Below are 15,189 nucleotides of genomic sequence, written 5' to 3'. Positions count from 1 at the left end.
GTCTTCAACGTTTTCAGAGCACATTGATGGTGCACCGTCTGTAGCCAAAGATACCAGTTTGTTCCATTGCAGCGCAGCTTTTTCAATGCACTCTTCCAGTCCTTGAAATATGTCACATCCCATTGTGGTACCCTTCAGTGGCATTAAGTCTAGCAATTCTTCAGTTATATTCAAATTGCAGTCCACACCTCTAATGAACACTGCACACTGGGTGGTATCTGATACATCTGTACTCTCATCAGGAGCAATTGAAAATGCTTCCAAGTCTTTTGCCATTTGAATCAATTGTTTTTGCACATTATCTGCTAAATCCGTTATCCTGCAGGCAACTGTATTGGCAGACAAGCTTATGCCTTCAAAAACTTTCTTCCTATCAGGACATAACATTTTGCCAGCCTTCACAATACATTCTTTTACGAATAGGCCTTCTGTAAAAGGTTGCGAAGATTTAGCTATCATTTCACTTATCACAAAACTTGCTCTTACTGAATCTTCGCTAGACTTGTTAATCTCCAAAAAGAAATTTCTTTGCTTGGCAAATGCTGCTTTAAGTTGCTGAACTTTTTCCTCTTGGATTTTTCCAGTGAATGCATCATATTTTTCACGGTGCATCATATCGTAGTGCCAATGCATGTTATACTCCTTGGGAACAGCAATCGTTTGCTGACAAATAAGGCATTGAATTGTATCTTCTACCTCTCAGAAAAAATATAAATTCTCCCATTTGTCTTAGAAAACTCTCTTTTCTTCCATGAGTGTTCTTTTTTTCAATGCCGAAGTCATTTCTGAGGGGTTTTAATAAAATATAAACACTCAGTAATGCACCTCACTCAAAGGACAAAACGCAATTACTTTTAGAATTACTTTGGTTAAAGCCCCCCCTTGCCCCCGGCCCCGCCCCCACTCCACCCCTTCCATGAGGCCCCACCCCTGGCCCACCTCTTCCCACCCCTTTCCCGCCCCCATTCCAACCCCTTCCCCAAAGTCCCAGCCCCAATTCCGCCCCTCCCTGCTCCATTCCAACCCCTTCCCCAAATACACTCCCTGGCCCCGACTCTTCTCCACCTCCTCCCCTGAATGCGCCGCGTCCCCTCTCCTGCCCCCTCCCTCCTGGAAAGTCCTAAGCACTGCCAAACAGCTGTTTGGTGGTGGGAAGCACTGGGAGGGAGGCGGAGGAGTGGGTATGCGGTGCTCTCGGGGCGGGGAGGGGAGCTTGTCGGGTCACAGGAAATAACTCTGGGGGACGCGTGTTTGAGACCCCTGGTGTAAAGTATGCATTATCTATGTGGGAGTGGAAACGGTGCGCCTTTTCCTCTCTGTGCCTCATTTTCCCCTCTGTAATATGGGGATCAGAACCCTTTCTCTGTTCACTTTACGTACTGAGAGTGTAAGACATTCTGTCTGGCTCTGGGCAGCACCCAGAACAATGGGCACTTTGATCACGGTAGTAGTAATGAGGCGTTAGGGGTAGCATGGGCTGGCAGGGGGAGGCATTTGGGCCCTGGAAGTGCCATGGAGGAGGCAGATACCCACCCTGCGCTGTCTCCATCCATCTCCCCCCTCTCTCCACTCCAGGTTGATCCAATGACAGATGCAGCCATGGTCTCCAGGGGACCCCGCCTCATGTTCCTGCTGCCCCTTATCCTGCTGGCCGTTGGCCTGGCCCAGCTCAGCGAAGGAGCCAGCTACCAGCAATTTGCAAGACAACATGTCAACAACCCCAAGACCAGTGCCCGCAATGACCGGATCTACTGTGATCTCATGATGCAGCGCCGGGGCCTGACCTGCTCTGCCTGCAAACCCACCAACACCTTCATTGATACCCCGATAAACCAGCTCCAAGACATCTGTAAATATGCAGGGACACCCGTTGGTGGTAATCTCTACAACAGCCACAGATCTTTCGACATCACCGTGTGCCGGGTTTTGCCCGGCTCCTACCCAGGGAACTGTAAATACAGGGCTGCAATTGGCAACACGAGGATCTACGTGGGCTGTGAAGATCGGCTGCCCGTGCACTTAGAGCCAACATACCTGCTCTGCCCTGGGAGCATGGGACCCCCCTGTTCCCCACCCCACTTTGCTCATGGGCAGTCCTCTGTCACTGGGGGCTATCCTGCCCTGTCTCTTCCCCCCCCCACGGAAAACGCCCGCCATGAATCCCCACAGGGATATTCAGCATCTCCTTATCCCACAGGCCGGCAGCTTGGGGCCTGCAGGGGGATTTCCCATTCTGGGGGCCAGTTCCCATCCAGATGAGTGAAAATCTGGGCCCCCAGCCGCCCCCAGCTGGCACTGAGACCCTGAGCCTGGGCCATCAGGATACAAACACAAATGGCTGCCCCTAGTACTCATTATACAGTATAGCTGCTCCTTCCCCACCCCCGCCCCCTGCTGCCCCTACTGCCCATTATACAGTATAGCTGCCCCTTCCCCACCCCTAGCTTTCTGCTGCCCCTTGTTTTTATTATACAGTATAGCCGTCCCTTCCCTGCCCCCACCCTCTGCTGCCCCTAGTGCCCACTATACAATATAGTGAAATCTTCCTCTATTGCTTTGGGTGATGTAGGGAAATGGTACTGTGGTAACTGTTGCTGTGGTAACTGTTGATGAGTTGGATTCTCTTCCTATTTCCTGCAATAAAATATGTTACTGCAAATGCAGAAGGGCCGAGTGTATGGTTGTGGGGCTGTGCTGTAGAGAAATTAGACGTCACTCTCTGTGTCTCACTCCAAGCCCTAACAGTGCTGAAAACAGAATGAGTAGTTATCAATAGTTCTCTGTCAAACCTGGAGATATAAGTCCATCCGTACTGGGGTCACGCAGGGGTCAGTCCTGGGTCTGGTACTAGTCAATATTTTCATTAATGACTTGGCTAATGGAGTGCAGAGTGTAGGAGGGGTTGCAGGCACTTTGGAGGACAGGGTGAGAATTCAAAATAAACTTGCCAAATTGAGGAATTGGTCTGATACCAACCAACAAAATGTAATTCAACGAAGACAAGTGCAAAGTGCTTCACTTAGGAAGGAAAAATCAAAGGCACAGTTGCAAAATGGGGGATAACTGGCTAGGTTATTATAGTGGATCACAAACTGAATGAGTCAACAGCAAGACATAGCCGTGAAAACGACTAATATCATTCTGGGGTATATTAACAGGAGTGTGGTATGTAAGATAGGAGGGAATTGTCCTGCTCTACTCAGCACTGGTAAGGCCCCAGCTGGAGTCCTGGGTCCAGTTCTGGGTGCTGCACTTTAGCAAAAATGTGGATAAATTGGAGAGAGTCCAGAAGAGAGCAACTGAAATGATCAAAGGTTTAGAAAACCTGCCCTGTCAGGAAAGTACTAAACAGGCCCAGTTCCTTTCACTGGCTGGTTTAGTCGGGAGAAAAGCCTGAGGGTGGCATGATAACCATCTTCACATATGTTAAGGGCTGTTCTAAAGAGGACAGGGATCAACAGTTCTCCATGTTCATTGAAGGCAGGACAAGAAGCAATGGGCTTAATCTGCAGCAAGGCAGCTTTAGGCTAGGTATTGGGGAAAACTTTCTATCTCTCAGGGTAGTTAAGCTCTGGAACAGACTCCCAAGGGAGGTTATGGAAACACCATCACTGGAGCTTGTTAAAAACAAGTTTCACAACCACCTCTCAGGGATGGTCTAGGTTTGCTTGGTCCTGCCACAGCGCAGGGGGTGCACTAGATACGTCGTGAGGTCCCTTCCATGCCCACATTTCTAGGATTCTATGACTAGGTGTTGGAAAATGAATGACAGGTCCTTGCGCCTTTATGGGACACTGGTTCCGATCTGGCCCTGGTGTGGTGCACTGGCTGGTTCAGAGGGATGGGGAATGGGACACGGGGCCTTTTCCCTCTAAGAGAGTCCACTCTGATCCAGCCCCAGGGCAGGGCACTGGCTGGCGCAGGGAGGTGGGGAATGGGACACGGATCTTTTCCTCTCTACAGGGTGCTGGTTCCCATCTGGCCCCAGGGCAGGGCACTGGCTGGCTCATGGGGTGGGGAATAAGTTAAAGGACTTTTCCTGTCTAGGTGTCACCAGTGACAATATGGCCACAAGTTGAGTAGCTCAGGCATTGTCTACACGACACAGTTCTGTCGACTAACGTCAGCTTTTGTCGACTAACGTCAGCTTTTGTCGACCAAAAAGTGCAGGTGCACGCACTGCGATGTTCCTCCCACCGATTTAACTCCCCTGCTGCACCGATAAAATAACCTCACCACCTCGACGAGAGGCCTGGAGCTTTTTGCCACAAAGTTAGATTGACGCAGTGTCAGTGTAGACACTGTGCTTGGTTATGTCACCGTCAATGGCCTCCAGGAGGTGTCCCACAATGCCTATCCTGACCACTTTGGTCAGCAGTTCAAACTCCGCTGCCCTGCAGCCTGGTACATGGGCATCTGCCCCCTTCAAAGGCCCGGGAATTTTTGAAATTCCACTTCCTGTTTGCTCGTCATGGACAGCTCACATCGCATCTTCCCTTGCAGCTCTCCCTCTTGGAGCACACCGGAGCTGTTGGCTCTGCTGGGTCAGTGAGGAGAGGAGGCTGTGCCATCCCAGCTGCACTCAAGCCGTGGGAACTTCGATGCCGATGAGCAGATCTCTCATGGCTTGTGTGATAAGGGCCAGGAATGGGACACTGAGGCTGAGCGGAGTCGCCGGCTGGGACCCCGGCTGGCAGCTGAGTGAATGGAAGCCCAGGCCGGCAGCAGGCTCAGTGGTGGCCGGGACCCGCAGCCTGCCATTAAAAAAAAAATCAGCTCGCGTACCACCTTTGGCACGCGTGCCGTAGGTTGAGGACCCCATTCTAGTGTAGACAGTGTATACTATGTACACTGTGTGTACTGTAGTTTATGGTAATTTTCACTATATGCGATTTTCCTCTTACGCGTTGACCTTAGAACCTAATCCCCGTGTAAGATGTGACTCCACTGTATTCATTTTTGAAAATTTATAATAAGCGATGCTCCGGGGGGGGAGGAGGGAGCGCAAGGTGGAAGTTTCGTCTAGGGTGCAAAATATCCTTGCACTGGCCCTGGATACTGTGTCAGCTGATCCCCACAGTCTCCAACCTACCTGGGCAGTAGAGCAGACATGGCCCTGCCCACTAGCTCCTCTCCACTCCCTAGCCCACCCACCACTTGCCCCCCCCTTAAGGCTTAGCCCTCTTACTTTTAAAAATGATTGTTTGCCCCACCTCCCCCCCTCAGGCTTTTCTGGCAGCCCTGTTGCCAGGTATCCAGTTTTAGACTGGAAACTCCAGTAGAAAACGGGACCCGAGTGTCCAGTTAGCAGTGCTGACTGGAAACTAAATGTCTGGTTATAGGAGTAACCACATTAACCTCCGCTCCTCCCACTCGCAACACCCACCCCAGAGGGCTGGAAGAGAACCTGTCGTGCTGCTGTGGGAGGAGGGGCAGCTCAGTGCAGAGAGAGACAAAGAGAATGGGCTAGAACCAGGTAGGTACCCGCTCCATGTGGGCGGGGGGGGGAATCCTGTTTACCCCCTCCCCAGCCCTGCTGTGCTTGCAGTTTACCCCGACCCTTCCCTTGCTCCAGACACCAACCCTAGCTCCTGCCCCACTGTGCTTTTACCCCTGGCCCCTTTTACAATTATTCCCCAGGGGGGCCCACAAATATGTTTGGCGCCCGGCCCACAAAAAGTTAATGCGGCCCTGGTTGGTCTAAGCATGTGACTCTTGCAGCCAGTGTGTGAGGGCGTAGGTTTAAATCCCTGATGGATGCAGGTTTTTTGCAAAGAGGAACAATATTGCAAATTGTCTCCAGCCTCTTCCTAAATGCAGAGAGAGAAGGAGCAGAGGGTTGTGGTCAAAGGAGCCCAGGGTCAGAGTGATTTAGAAAGTCCTGGGAGGGATGCTTTTTGGAGGTCTCAATGGGGTGGCAGAGCTGGAGTGAATTAGAGAAACGTAAAGGGGGTTCAGAACTGGAGTATCCAAGGGAAACAGAAGATGGGGTTGCATTAGAAAGTCCTGCTTCACAGGGTGACACCTTCCTCTCAAACTCTATGTTCACCCCTTGTCCTCTTCACACGAGGTTCTGTGAGTGGCTAATAGGTTTGGACATTGGCAGTGGTGGGCTTGGATGCTGTGACCCTAAAGAAACTGGAGCCTACAGCAACCACCTTAAAAGGCTCAGGTGTAAAGCTAGGAATCCCAACTCCTGTTTCTTCCTGACCATCCTCAGTTAGTGACTAGCTCATGATCTGAAGGATGAAGGTTTATATTTGTTGTGTGGGTTCTGATTTTGGGAGGGGAATGGGGTCTACTGGGTTAAAGCAAGGGAGGATGAGAATCAGAACTCCTGGTTTTGAACCCTGATCCTTGGAGAGGAGTGGGATCTGATTGGTTAGAAGAGAGTGGATGAAGATTCAGAACTCCTGGGTCCATTTCCCAATGCTTGGAGGGCAGTGGGATGTAATGGGTCAAAGCAGGCCCAGCGGTAGCAGTCAGGACTCGTGGGTTCTATTCCCGACACTAGGAAAAATGTTGAGCTTGGGCTTGCAAGCACAGAGACCCTCATGGGAAAACCACAAAACATTTCCAGCACATTCATTACGTCTTCAGTGGCTTATGTTCTTGCTATCCCCAATATCACACAACAAGCCAGTGATTGCTATGCCAGTATCAGGTTTTATTAAGTGTAGGGAGTTCAGAGAGTTGCAGACTGAGGAGAAATGTTCAAAAACGATGAAAAGAACAATGAGAAATAACAGGTAATTGTGAGGAATATGAGGATTATCCATTATCAGATTGAATACACAATACCAGTGGGGTGAACTGATGGATAATCCTTAATTAAAGTATGGGGAGTTAGTTGGCCACTATGTGGCAGCAGGGAGTGCAAGATAGGTAATTGCTGGCTTTAATATATAATGCAAAATATGGGCACCAGAGGGTGGGGGTGGGGAAGGAGCGGCTATACTGTATTATGCACTAGGGGCAGGAGAGAGCGAGGGTGCAAACACCTGAACAAAGTGATGAGTGTTCAGAGGTGGGTGAGGAGCTGGATGCCACGGCTGGTGTGGAAGCATCCCCTGCTTGCTCTCTACACCCAGACTGCACCCAGTGCCTCCTCCACATAGAGCACAGGGAGCCTCTTCCAGCAGCCAATGACAATTTGCTTTGAAATCCCTGTCCCAGTGTAAGAGAACATCGGCAATTTCAGGTGAGGCTTAAATAAACATTGGGTGATGGTGACGAAATTTTTGCTCTTGCGTAGGCCGCCCTGGATGGGTATCTCACCCTCAAAGCAGATGTTGTTGATGGATGGGATGGATGCATGGATGAAGGTGTGGAGCAGATTCCAGTATATTTTTCAGGCCCTCATCATCTTTTCACAGTAGTCAGCAGACATGGTGACTGGGGATGTTGTATTGTCCACGTGTTTCTTATTGAATTTGTCATTCAGATCCTCCCATGGCTGCCCGCTGGCCAGAGCCAGGCAGGCGGCCAGCAGGATGAGGGGCAGCAGGAACACAGGGTGGAGTCTGCTTGGGACCATGACCGTGCCTGTCACTGGGTCGACCTGCAGTGGGGAGAGGGGGGGGATGGATGGAGATAGCGCGGGGTGGGGTTGACTTCCTCCATGGAGCCTCCTGGGCCCAACCCCCTCCCATGATCACCTCCCATTGTATGAACCCAATTTTGCCAGGTGCTTCACAGACCCTGACTGAGATCAGGGCCCCTTCCTCTAACCTACTCTTCCCTACTCTCCTCCCAGTCTGAGGGATAGAATTCAGGTGTCCTGAGTTTCAGACTCTGGCCAAGATGGGACCTCCAATGGGCCAGCTGCTGCAAAGCCCCCTACTGAAATCAGCCCCCCATCTGTAACCCACTGTTTCCCATTCCCCACCCAGAGGTGGAGGTTGAACCCAGGAGTCTTGTCTCCCAGCACCCTCCCCCCACAGCTCTAACCACTAGAACATGCTGCCTTTGACATCAGAAAGCCTTTCAAAAGGTCCCTCACCAAAGGCCTTTAAGCAATGTAAACAATCATGGTATAAGAGGGAAGGTTCTCTCATGGATCAGTAACTGGTTAAACAATAGGAAACCAAGGGTAGGAATAAATGATCAGTTTTCAGAATAGAGAGGTAAATAGCGGGATTGCCCAGGGATCTGTTGGGCACTGCTGTTCAACATATTCATAAATGATCTGGAAAAAGGTGTAAACAGTGAGGTGGCAAAGTTTTCAGATGACATAAAAAAGCTAGTTAAGTCCAAAGCAGACTGTGAAGAGTTACTAAGGGATCTCACAACACTGGGTGAGTGGGTAACAAAGTAAGAGATGAAATTCAGTGTTGATCAATGCAAAGTAATGCACATGGGAAAACAACCCCAACTATACATACAAAATGATGGGGTCTAAATTAGCTGTTACCACTCAAGAAAGAGATCTTGGAGTCAGTGTGAAGAGTTCTCTGAAAATATCTGCTCAATGTGCAGCAGCAGTCAAAAAAGCAAACAGAATGTTAGGAACCACTAGGACAGGGATAGATGTTTAAACAGTAAATATCGTAATGCCACTGTATAAATCCATGGTACACCCACATCTCGAATACTGTGTGCATATCTGGTCGCCCCCATCTCAGAAATGATATATTGGAATTGGAAAAGGTACAGAAAAGGGCAACAAAAATGATTAGGAGTACTTGTGGCACCTTAGAGACTAACAAATTTATTTGAGCTCAAATAAATTTGTTAGTCTCTAAGGTGCCACAAATACTCCTGTTCTTTTTGCAGATACAGACTAACACGGCTCCTACTCTGAAACCTGTCAAAAATGATTAGGGGTATGGAACAGCTTCCTTAGGAGGAGAGACTAAAAACACTGGGATTGATCAGCTTGGAAAAGAGATGACTAAAGGGGCATATGATTGAGGTCTATACAATTATGAATGGGACGGAGAAAATGAATAGGGAAGTGTTATTTCCCCTTAACATAACACAAGAACCAGGAGTCAACCCATGGAATTAATAGGCAGCAGGTTTAAAACAAATATTAAGAAATATGTCTTCACATAACACACAGTCAACCTGTGGAACTTGTTATCAGGGGATGCTGTGAAGGCCAAATGTATAACTGGGTTCAAAAAATAATTATTTAAGTTCATGGAGGATAGGTCCATCAATGGCTATTAGCCAAGATGGTCAGGGATGCAACCCCATGCTCTGGGTGTCCCTAAGCCCCTGACTGCCAGTTGCTGGGACTGGACACCAGGGAATGGATCACTCAACAATTGTCCTGTTCTGCCCATTACCTTTGAAACATCTGGCATTGGCCCCATCAGAAGACAGGCTCTTGGGTTAGGTGTATCATTCATCTGACCCAGTATGGCCATTCTTATGTTCTCCCTGAAAACGAACCCTGCAGTTGCAATCCCATGTGACATTGTTTTCTCCTCTATCCCAGCTGGTGGAATCTCTTGCAGCTTACCCAAGTCTTGTTTTTTCCTTGTCATCAGAGTGATGGATCCCAGCCTCTTCTGAGCTGAACCGCACCCTGATCCTCCTTCCCATCTTGGAGCAGGTTATATAGAGCCCAGCCGGATATGGAGTGGGAGGGGGAAACCCAATAAACAATTGGGTAAGGACAATTTCCTGAATCTGGCAATTAAAAACATTGGTTTAGAAGGCAGGGCATGGGAGGGGAACAAACAGCACATGTCCTGCTAGAGACCTGGGCTCCACATAAACATCTCAGGGTGCATCTACCCATCAAGTGAAGGTGCGATTGTAGTGCGGGTAGGTAGAGCTGTTCCAGCTTTAACCTAGATAGTGTGGGCAATAATACTAGGTGGCACAGAATTCACTGTGGGGTAGCTGCCCCAGTACCAGTTCACCAGGAACAATGGTAAGGACTCTGGTTCCCGACCCATGCTACAGTACATGTCAACATGTCCCCACAGCTATTGTTACCCATGCCTCTTAGATTAAAGCTAGTGTAGGAATGCTGCAATCACACCTTCACTTGCTGTGTAGACGCACCCTGAGTCCTGACCCACTGGCACCTTCCTAATACAGTCCTAGCCCAGAAACTAACAGCTCTGCCAGTGCCCCACAATCCTGACCCACAGCCCCTGCTATCCCAGCCCTGGGCTCTGTTGCAGTAATTTAGGTGGCATATATGGGCCCAGAGAGTTGATGGTGTTAACATGACCCTGTCGCTGTCCAGGATTTAACAGTGTTAAATAAGGTTCGGGGTTTGGTCTCCAGAGCCCTCAGCCTGCTCAGGTCCATGGCAAACGCACCATTGACAATCCTTTTAATCTTTCATTAAAGATACAGAAAAGATGGAAAAACAGCTCCAACATATGAAATGAAAAGTATTAACTTCTTTATATGACTACACACCTTTTTCCCTTCCCCTCAGATCTGGTGACCCCATCTCAAAAAGATATATTGGAATTGGAAAAGTTTCAGAAAAGGGCAACAAAAATGATTAGGGGTGTGGAACAGCTTCCATATGAGGAAAGATTAATAAGACTGTTTTCAGAGTAGCAGCCATGTTAGTCTGTATCCGCAAAAAGAACAGGAGTACTTGTGGCACCTCAGAGACTAACAAATTTATTTGAGCATAAACTTTCATGGGCTACAGCCCACTTCATCGGATGCATGCAGTGGAAAATACAGTAGGAAGATATATATATACACAGAGAACATGAAACAATGGGTGAGCTCACCTTAACTGATCACTCTCGTTAGAGTGTGTATGGTAACACCCATTGTTTCATGTTCACAGACTGGACATCTTCCTAGTCTGGGCACAATCCTTTCCCCTGGTACAGTCCTTGTTCCAGCTCAGGTGGTAGCTAGGGGATTTCTCATGACTGCAGCCTCCTTTGTTCTGTTTCACTCCCTTATATATCTTTTACACAAGGCAGGAATCCTTTGTCCCTCTGGGTTCCCATCCCTCCTTCTAAATGGAAAAGCACCAGGTTAAAGATGGATTCCAGTTCAGGTGACATGATCACATGTCACTGTAAGACTTCAAGCCCTCATTCCTCCAAGCTTGACTCACAGGAAGGCCTGCAAGCAAACAGAGCCATCCACAGTCAATTGTCCTGGTTGATGGGAGCCATCAAGATTCCAAACCACCATTAATGGCCCACACTTTGCATAATTACAATAGGACCTCAGAGTTATATTTCATATTTCTAGTTTCAGGTACAAGATTGATACATACATACAAATATGATGACCACACTCAGTAGATTATAAGCTTTGTAATGATACCTTACAAGACACCTTTTGCACGAAGCATATTCCAGTTACATTATATTCACACTTATTAGCATATTTTCATAAAATCATATAGAGAGCAACGTCACACTGACCTCCCCGCGCCATGCTCCATTGCCTCCATGGGGGCCCACAAATATGTTGGTGCTATGCCCACAAAAGGTTAATCCGGCCCTGCTGCACACAGTTCCAGGAAGGTGACTTTGCACGTCCAAAAGTTTTGAAGTCACTGCTCATCATCCAAGACCTGCATAACGATGCGATCCCACCACTCAGTGCTTGTTTCCTGAGCCCAATAGCGACAGTCCATCATGTGCAGCTGCTTCGTGAATGCCAAAAGTAATCTGGCGTTGTTTCTTTCCATGGAACTCAGCAGGGCAGGCACCATGGATTCTTGTTCAGGTTTGCAGCTCATGAAATACTGCATAATCAGCTGTGTAGTGTTCATAACACTTATCACAAGACTGGTGAGCAGTGCAGAATCCATGCTTTCAGGCAGAGATGCTGGGTGCACAGTTTACAGGGGCTGTTGAAAAACGGCACAAAATGTAGTCGGAACCCATGGAATGATGGGACAGAAAAAACTGCATCATGGGAGGGTTAGCCTACATCCGTGATGCACTGCAATCCATTCCCACAACTCCTAGCAGCAGAAGGTGAAGAGTTGCACAGTGGGATAGCTACCCATGGTTCACTGCTCTCTCTTCATGCTAGATCAACAACTGTGCACACGCTCCACCAACATGAGGAGTGTTGTGTGACCATGCACAAGCGATGCAATTATATCCATTTATGAATGTCTGCGTAACTTGCATTACTTAACTCTGTGGTGTAGACATAGCCTCAGCGGGACTTGGGAGTGGGGTCAGTGGCCTCTGATGAACTTTCAAGTGGGGCATAGTAGAAACCCCTGTGACAGCTCCACATCATTGTGACGGGTTGGATCACAGAAACCCCCTGGGAGCTGTCACCTGATGTGCCAAGACTACTTCTGCCCCTGCATTCCCTGCCAGCTCAGGACTCCAGCACCCTGTCTTGCTGAGCCAGACACTCCCGTCTGCTCCAACAAAGACCCAGGGTCTGAATTACTTGCCCCAAAGCTGCAGGTTTACCTGAAAGCAGCTCACAGAAGTGTGCTTGTCTTTAGCACTCAGATGCCCAACTCCCAATGGGGTCTAAACCCAAATAAATCCGTTTTACCCTGTATAAAGCTTATGCAGGATAAACTGTTCGCCCTCTATAACACTAATAAAGAGATATGCACAGTTGTTTGCTCCCCCAGGTATTAATACATACTCTGAGTTACTTAATAAGTAAAAAGTGATTTTATTAAATACAGAAAGTAGGATTTAAGTGGTTCCAAGTAGTAACAGACAGAACAAAGTAAGTCACCAAGCAAAATAAAATAAAATGCGCAAATTTATGTCTAATCAAACTGAATACAGATAATCTCACCCTCAGAGATGCTTCAGTAAGTTTTTTCCTCAGACTGGACCCCTTCCAGGCCTGGGCACAATTCTTTCCCCTAGTACAGCTCTTGTTCCAGCTCAGGTGGTAGCTAGGGGATTCTTCATGATGGCTCCTCTCCCTCCCTTTGTTCTGTTCCACTCCTTTATATATCTTTTGCATAAGGCGGGAATCCTTTGTCTCTCTCTGGGTTTCCCCCCCACACACTGGAAAAGCACCAGGTTAAAGATGGATTCCAGTTCATGTGACATGATCACATGTCACTGTAAGACCCCACGCCTTCATTCCTCCCAGCCTGACTCACAAGAATGCTTGCTTGCAAATAGAGCTCCAGTCAATTGTCCTGGTTGATGGGAGCCATTAAGATTCCAAACCACCATTAATGGCCCACACTTTGCATAATTACAATAGGCCCTCAGAGTTATATTTCATATTTCTAGTCCCAGATACAAGAGTGATACATTTATACAAATAGGATGATCACACTCAGTAGATTATAAGCTTTGTAATGATACCATACAAGACACCTTTTGCATGAAGCATATTCCAGTTACATTATATTCACTCATTACCATATTTTTATAAAACCATATAGACTGCACAACGTCACAATCATAACTCCCCCTTAGCCCCATACATCTGGGAGTGCTTCATCCTTTCCTGCATTTCCCACCCCACTTCGCTCTGGCCCTTGTTCTCTTCTCCCCAGGCCCTCAGGCTCACTCCCTTCCCTGTCTGGGGTGCTGGGAGTGAGGCGCAGCAGCATTGCTGGGGGAGCCCAGGGCTGGGCTAGCAGGGACTGTGTGTTGGAATTAAGGGGCATTGCCAGAACTGTTTGAAGCCCGCATCTTGGCCAACACACCTGTCATTTCTCCACTCCCCCAGCCCACCTGGCAGGTTATTTGCTTTTACTCCCAGTTCATAGGAACTTCTCGTGACCAGCTCTGTTTGCTGAACGTCACCTTCCGTATCTCACTGGCCACCTGCACGTCCGGGCTCCATATAATGCAGACTAGAGCAGGAGGAGGCTCAGTGGCTTTCATTTCAGCAGGGATCTGGATCCATCTCTCAGACAGGAACCCCAGCACAAGGACAAGGTGAGTTGATGACCCAGCTGGGGTCAGGTGAGGAGGGTCATCAATGTTCAGCGTGAGGGTCAGCTGATGTTCTCCTGAATTCAAGTGGCTAAAGCTGGAGCAGCTGGGACCCAGGACCCCTGGTTGCTATCTCCAGCTCTGGGAGGAGAATGGGGTCTAATGGGTTAGATCAGTGGTGGGGCTGGAAATCAGGACTCCTGCCTGTAGGGAAGAACATGTCACCTACAGATTCGAGCAGAGGGCTCAGCAGACCCCACTGTGGCTCCGCTGAGTACTAGAGCAGGAGTTTCCACCAGTTTAGATCTTACCTGTGAGCTGCAGAATTTCAAAAAGCAAAGCGGGTGAGAGGGGTTGGGTCAGTTCATGTAGAGAGGGAAGCTCAGGCTATTGGCTCATTTTAAATTATTTATTTAAAGGGGAATAAAATAAAGAGACTGGGCTGGGAGCACCTGGGGTGACATTCAGCATCCCATGCTGTGCAAAGCTGGGCTGACTGTCTGACCAGTGCTACTTGGGTCCCCTTGTTACCCAGGGTTTTCAGAACCCACAGCCGGGGTAACTTAACTGTTTCACTCCAGGCGGTGTCAGGAATAAATCAATAGGAAGAGCAATTCTGTCTGATCAAGGATTAAATGGAAGTAAGTGTACTCTGCAGTGCATTAGATTTAAGCACACACAGACATAAGCAATAGGTTTAGAACATCCCAGATATTTACCTAACATCTGGAACAGTACTGAGTAATTAACAGCAGGTTTGTAGTGGCCAGTTGCTCACCCACCAGGAAGAAAAGGTGTCAGGAAAAATGCTCTCAAGATGGCTTCAGAGCACTGCTCCAAAGTACACTCTAATCTTTTATAACTAACTTCTACAAAATACACAGGTCATAACGACCCCTACTGGATCATCACTTTTCCTAACTTTCAATAAACTAATATCAGAGGAGCCCAGATTCAAGGTCTTCCATCCACCAAGGTTTTCAGTCTCACTTGTTTACTTGTCTGTCCCCTCCTCCCATTCTGATTAGCAGAAACTGCCAGCTAGATATGACCTTGCTTCTAAAAGCCTGTTTCCAAATTAACCCTTAACGGTATGTGGTGTTCTATTTCATTAATTCATGGTGACTGAATGCACATAATATGGCTGCAATTAGTGTGATCACATTCTGGGGTACATACAACACTCAAATCCAGGGCAACAATTGTGGACCAATCTGCAAGGAGCTCACCGGGGGCAGGCGGGCTGGAGGAGATGAGCAGGTGGAGGGCCAGGGTGGAAACAGGTCCCCTCTGCCCCATATGTCCATCCCTCCCTTTCCCCTCCACTGCAGGGTGATCCGGAGGCAGAGGCACC

General features: G+C 48.3%; 1 protein-coding gene across 1 annotated transcript; it reads left to right on the top strand.

Annotated features, from left to right (window-relative positions):
• The first annotated feature begins 1,599 nt into the window (after positions 1–1,599).
• On the top strand, positions 1,600–2,259 carry LOC112116159 (ribonuclease-like). The gene has a single exon (XM_024213489.2). The coding sequence runs from the start codon at positions 1,600–1,602 to the stop codon at positions 2,257–2,259; it is 660 nt and encodes a 219-aa protein (XP_024069257.2).
• Positions 2,260–15,189: the final 12,930 nt, after the last annotated feature.

The sequence above is a fragment of the Terrapene carolina genome, unplaced genomic scaffold (genome assembly GCF_002925995.2).
Source record: "Terrapene carolina triunguis isolate 2854851 unplaced genomic scaffold, T_m_triunguis-2.0 Scaffold612, whole genome shotgun sequence".
NCBI lineage: Eukaryota > Metazoa > Chordata > Testudines > Emydidae > Terrapene > Terrapene triunguis.
Note: the sequence above shows the minus strand (reverse complement) of the source record. Positions and strands in the feature narration are given on the sequence as shown.